We start from the raw sequence: 6,443 nt of genomic DNA on the forward strand, positions 1-6,443 counted from the left end.
ATAGTGGACTACAAAAATCTCTTAATTAACAAACTGAAGCACCATGTAACTAAGAAAAATCACATAAACATGGAAATATAAATAGTCAAAAACCCTATATACTTGCAGCCATACTTCACAAAATCCCACCACCCCTTCTTTAATTTCTTCCCTCATTATCCATCATTGCTACTATAGAAACATTAATAAAATCCATCAAAATAATAATAAAAACCAAAAAGCCAATTAAGGAATGCAATATCGTTATAAGAAATGGGAAAAATTAAAAACCTACAAATGATTCATCATTAAATCATGTATGTTGGAAAATCTATATTATAGAGAAATGGATGAATGAAACAAAACAAAACAAATATTTCTCTTTTCTTATACAATCTCTAAAATGCAACAAATTTATCATTTTCCATGCTTGAAGCATTGGCTCAAGCCTACCATTCTAACATGTTAAAAAGTATAATATTCATGTATAATGTTTAAATGTCTAAGGAACACTAGAAATTGAATATGTATTTGGAAATCTAATGCCTATAAACCAACTTGGAGATATCAAACCAATGTGGAGGACCACTAGTCCAGAAAAGGATTGACCATTGATGCTCTAACCTGGAAGGAAAATCTATGTATTTCTTTGGTCAACACCCCTCATGTGCACATTATTGTGAAGAAATAATTCACCAACACTATAGTTAAGGATCAATGTCTTTTTGGTTCACTATAGCTTCAAGGAGTATACGTAATGGAGAATTTGTTCTACAACAACAAAGTTTAGCAACAATTCTCCAAGAATAAAGTGGGGCACAAATACTTCAGTCCAAACAATGATACTCCTACCCGTAGGAGAATTATCTCACCAAAAAAATTGACGCATCGATTCTCCAAGGTCAAAAGTGGAGCACTAATGTATTTTTTTTTCTGTTGTTTTGGGGGGGGGGGGGTGTTCCCATCTATCACATCTTGGTCATGGAGAATTTTTTCTTGATTGTATTCATAGCACTACTATGTGTATATTAAGTTGGTGCACTATATCCTAGTTTGAGAAAACCATTCTTCAACACCTTGACCGAAACCCCTTTTCCGACATTCCTAACAATGGTGTTTCAAATTCACCAAGAGATTTTATGAAGTATAAATGAAATTATAGTCCAAAGATTTCCTCTTTGTAGTAAATTTAATAAAATATAAAAATATAAAGATTTTATTCCCTTTGAATTTGTGCAATAAGATTATATTACTAATTGTCATTTAAAACTATATAAAATTAAATAAAGAAGTACTTTCATTTATTCTATAGATTTTTTTAATAATTCTTCCTAGTTATACATAAGTTTTTACTTTATTAATTAAAAAAAAAAAAAAAACCAAAATTATCACATATAATATCCCCTATTCACCAATATACTTAAAAAATAAAATAAATTACAATTTCACTATGCATTCAATATTTACATAGGCATATCATTTTCCCTTTTTTATAAAAATAAATACATTCATCATGTTTTGTCACATTGGTAGTGCTTTAATAGATATTATTATCTATAATGAAATAAATACTTTGAAACATCTTAGCTAAGCATTAAATCTAGCGCCTTCTCTATACCCAAATTCTTCAATTTCTACGTTTCTTTAGCCCCTTAAAAATATTTTGTATGGTCCTATCTACATGGAGAGAGTGAAAACTAAGGCATTATTCTCCTCCATGTCACTCCCATGTACCCATAAATTCTTCTCTCTTAATGTTGTTTATCATTGTTCTCCATGTAATTTATGGGCCAGGTTGGTTGATTTTCATTTTTCAATTGTTAGCTGAGATTGTCACTACTAGAACTTTTTAACTCCTCAAAGAAACAAGAATATGGGTAGTTTCCTACACGTGTATTGTTGGTGCATTTTTCTTCGTAAGAAATTAGTGTAGTATTGGTGTCCAACTAATCTCTTTCCATTATATATCAATCTTGACGGGTAATCCCTTACTAAATAAAGCTTCGCATAAATATAGGTAAGGTCAAGATACCTTATCAAATGAGGTCTATCTCTAACATAATATATTAACAACTTGTTTCTAATTTCTTCAAGAAAACTCATATTATAAAATGGAAAAGTGTAAATAGTGAGATTAGGAAATCTTACCCAATCTAGGGTTATTGGTGTTTGGTTTGAATTCTAGGAAACATGGATGAAAAGAGAGATAGTGTATTACTCAAAATATGCCCCACAATAAATCTTCTCTACTCTGGAATTTTACAATTGACAACAAAAGCCCCATTCAAACATAATTGTATTTCATATAAGTATGATTCATCCAATATTACAACTTTATTGCAAATAGCCAAATCCCATTGAACGAGAAATTTAGAACCTACCAATGATAAAATATTTCATAAGCATAGACATGTGGTTCCAACACATCCACATCTAACATATTCTTCAAATTATCCGATATGAAAACATCACCATTTTTCTTTTTTTTACTTAAAAAATTTGATAAAATTTTATTTAATCCTTGCAAAAAAACATTATTACGAATAGGTACCCTCTAAAAATACAATTATAAAATCATTTTACCATTCTAGTTGATATTATATTGCACTGTCAAACACTTTGTACTCATTTCTTTCCTACATATAATGGCTTTGATGATCTAATAGGATCCCCTACCTATACTACACCCAACACATTAAGTTGAGAATAAAATCCTTGGATTTCATGTACACAGAAAAAAGTTGCTCAATAAATGACTTCACAAAAGCATGAAATATGTCTATAAATACTTTGTAGAAAAATCACAACATGACTTTCATCAAACAGTTTAGAAATAAGGTGTCCATGAAACATTTTGTAAACAATATTATCGACCTTCATATAAACAATATTATCAACCTTCATATATGTTGATAACTCCAATCATAGCCTTAAGAAGGTAAGGAAAAACCTGTAGAACCCTAACAAGCTCTCGGATCGATTTGGTTGAATTCACTTTTAAGCGTTAGAAAATTTATTTTATGTAGCCGCTAATATGTATGGACTCATCATTATTATAGTAGCATAAATTTATTTTAAGTAAAGATTTAGGACGATAATTTTTTAATTGTAAATTTATTTATTTTTGTTGAAATTGTATTTTTCAATACTATATAGATTACACATGTGCATTGAGTTATTGGATAAATTTTTTTAGGTATAAACTTATTTTAGTGTGAAAAAAATATATAATTTTATTTATTTAGATTGTATTTTTGAATGTTATATAGATTACACATGTGCATTGAATCATTTTATCAATGCAAATTAAATTTACCTTTTTATTATTAAAATATTTTTGAATATAAATCAATATTAATTCATATTAAAATAATTTATTTATAATTCATATTGGATATTTTATTTTATACAACATTTTAATATTTTTTATTATATATAAATATATATGAGGTTGATATCACGTATTAAAATATTTTTGAAAAGTATAAGATTTAAAACATCTTACTCACATATATATTTTTTTTAATTCTAATTACTTACTCTTATATATGGTGATGATGATGCTTAAAGACCACTAAGACCAACCTCAAGGAAAGAAAAATAATCTAATTATGATTCTTCAAAATCTTGTTTCTATGATCAAAAAGAAGGAAAATAAGGGCTCCACGATCATTATAATTGGGTTGGCTTAATATGTCAAGAAAATTGGAAGTGTGACGGATATTAGGGAATTGAGAGAGGATGTGAGTAAGAGTAGGAGAGACTAAAAGGAAGTGATTTTCATCTTCCACCTTCTTAGTATAGCAAATCTTACAAATTCTATAGTCCCAACGAATCTTGGGAGTAGACCACCGCCTAGTTTCACTTCGAAGCTCATGAGAATTAGTTCTTATCATAGAGATATTATTTTTTTCTTAGCCTTGATCAACACAAAGAGATAATTCTGGTTATAGAGGGTGGGGTTGATCACCTCCTTATAGTATATTGGCTTCCTTTTACCTTCCAGCTCCTTCTCATCGCACAATTTATCATTAAAATTGAAGGTAATAGTATTTTTGACACTATCCTTGCTTTCCATGATGATCTACTCTTTATTACCCCAATGATTGAACCAACACTCACATCCGTAGGCCACCCATACTTAAAGCAAAAGTGAAAATTTTGACTAGAATTAAAAACTATATGTATATAATTATAATATTTCTAATATATTTTTTTGGACATTTTTATTTTTTATTATAACATACATTATTTTAAAAAGACACATCACTAAAATAGCCTCTGCGCTCACTAACAACCCAATTATAAGTTCTAAACATGTATCGTCTCCGCAAACACCTCAAATTATCTTCATTCAAAGCATCAAACCACAAAAAACCAGTTAATTGAGTTGAACCAATAACAGATTCGACTAAAACAATTCTTCATATCTTGAATTAAACAAGCATGTTTCAAATATTTTTTACGCAACTTTATTGGCAGAGCTCTTCAATATAGTCAAAATTTTTGAACACGAAAATAATATCCTCAATCTGAGAGGATAAACGCTCTTTAAATTCAGATAGAAATGATACCATAACCAAAAGGAAAACATTTAATAGCAAATTTTAACTATGGGATTCCAATTTTCAAATTAAAAACAAACGAAGAAGAATAACTAATTATTCTTATAATCATGAACCATACCATGGAATTAAGAATTTAATATCCCTCCAATACAGTGACATTTCAATTTTTGAACTGAAAACATGTAAATATGACGCTATTACAAGCAACAATGAATAAAGAATAATGGGGTTTGAGTTCTTTGTTTTCTGCGAATAATGGGGTAACGGTGCACTGGACTACTACTCCAAATAATAGTGGCAGAAATGATTGGGGAATATTCAATTTTAAAGATAAAACCATGAGTTAGCCACAAATAACATTTTGGCCTCCGAATAACGCAAATATTATTAATGAGATAATTATTGAGATTCAATAACTATTCAGATGATAAAGATATCTGGATGAATAATAATTGTTTATCGTCCTAGATCAAGATATCTTAATAGATAGTCACGTCTTTGAGACTTCAACTTATGATTATGATGACAATACCCACCGTGAAAGAAATTCATGATGATAATCTTTCATAAATCTTAAAATATAATAGTAATAATGACTTCACTCGCCTCAATTTCGCAACTTTAACCCTCATCACTGAATGGGAAAAGTCTGAGAGGTTTTCTGTATTCGTAAAATTACCAACGGAACAATCAGACACAGAGGGCGCTCAGCGTGGAGTTGGGTCTACATCAGACGGGCGACGAAAGCAACATGCTTTCACGATTCAAATTTCGGAAGCTGCTTTTCAATAGACCAATTTTTTTTTTCTGACATAACAATTTGGCCCGCCGATGCCAATGGATATGCAGTCTGCATCAAAATTCTGTTTGCTCGTCCTTTTGTTAATGGGAAGCGAAGCAGCACCAGGCGTACAGAGTAGGCTACTGGATGATATCATTCCACCACATGATGAAATATCCATCGAAGAGACTTTCTTACCCTATTATAACGATGCAATAAAGTTGCATGGCAGGGAGGACGAGGCATCAGATTTAGGATATGTTTACGAATCAATTGATGTGGATTCAGAGGCCGTGGAGACCATAACAGAATGCCCATGTCCCAAACTGTACGTGGTGAAGGACCAACTGGAGACACTGCGAAGCATAAGCGTGAAGTGTAACGCTCCCTTCATGCTAATGGATAATCCCCACATTCAACTGGACTCTGATATTGATTCCTTACCAGGGTTCGTTTTAGGGATTTATTGTGCATCTAGGAGTATCTATGAAATAGGCGTTGCAGAGTTTTGTAAAAAATCCATATTCAAAAGAATGTCCCTATATGGATTTATCAAGAAATTGTCATAATTTGTCATAAATTTTACTGAAATGTTGAGTTTATGGCACAGTAGTTATACAAATTGAATATGACAAAACGCGGAGTAGAGGATTGTTATTCTCATTATTATTAATTTCAATAAAATTTTATTGAAAGCATTAAGTGACTAGAGTGAAACTCAACTAAATTGGACTTATTGAAACTGAACTAGTACATTTGGATAGATGGTTTTGACACTTAGGTGGTGGTTGGAATTAGATTCTCCAACATTTCCTTTAATTACAACCACATAGAAATTGAATTAAAATATTTGTTGGTGTATGTCTAGTTTATACTTAAAACAAAATGGCTTCATCTACATTTAATTCATTTTTCTCTTCTTCTTGTAGCCTCTAAATTGTTTCCGGCTTTTCTTCTAGTTGTAGGCTTCAAATTTTAATTTCTTCATTTTTTGGTGTAGGTCTTCCATTTTTCAAAACTATCTAATCATGTCCTAGACTTCTTCAAAATTCGGCTTGTATATGGACTAATGCTATAGGTCATCTTCTGATGTGTTCTTTTCATCATCAGTCTTG

General features: G+C 30.5%; 1 protein-coding gene across 1 annotated transcript; it reads left to right on the forward strand.

Moving 5' to 3' along the window:
* The first annotated feature begins 5,384 nt into the window (after positions 1–5,384).
* On the forward strand, positions 5,385–5,897 carry LOC149229257 (uncharacterized). Its single transcript, XM_089380988.1, has one exon. It carries the CDS (start codon positions 5,385–5,387, stop codon positions 5,895–5,897), a length of 513 nt encoding a protein of 170 aa, XP_089237114.1.
* The last annotated feature ends 546 nt before the right edge of the window (positions 5,898–6,443 follow it).

The sequence above is a fragment of the Pinus tabuliformis genome, chromosome J, assembly GCF_031772625.1.
Source record: "Pinus tabuliformis cultivar Carrire ecotype Pingquan chromosome J, CPIR1, whole genome shotgun sequence".
In the NCBI taxonomy this organism is placed as follows: domain Eukaryota; kingdom Viridiplantae; phylum Streptophyta; class Pinopsida; order Pinales; family Pinaceae; genus Pinus; species Pinus tabuliformis.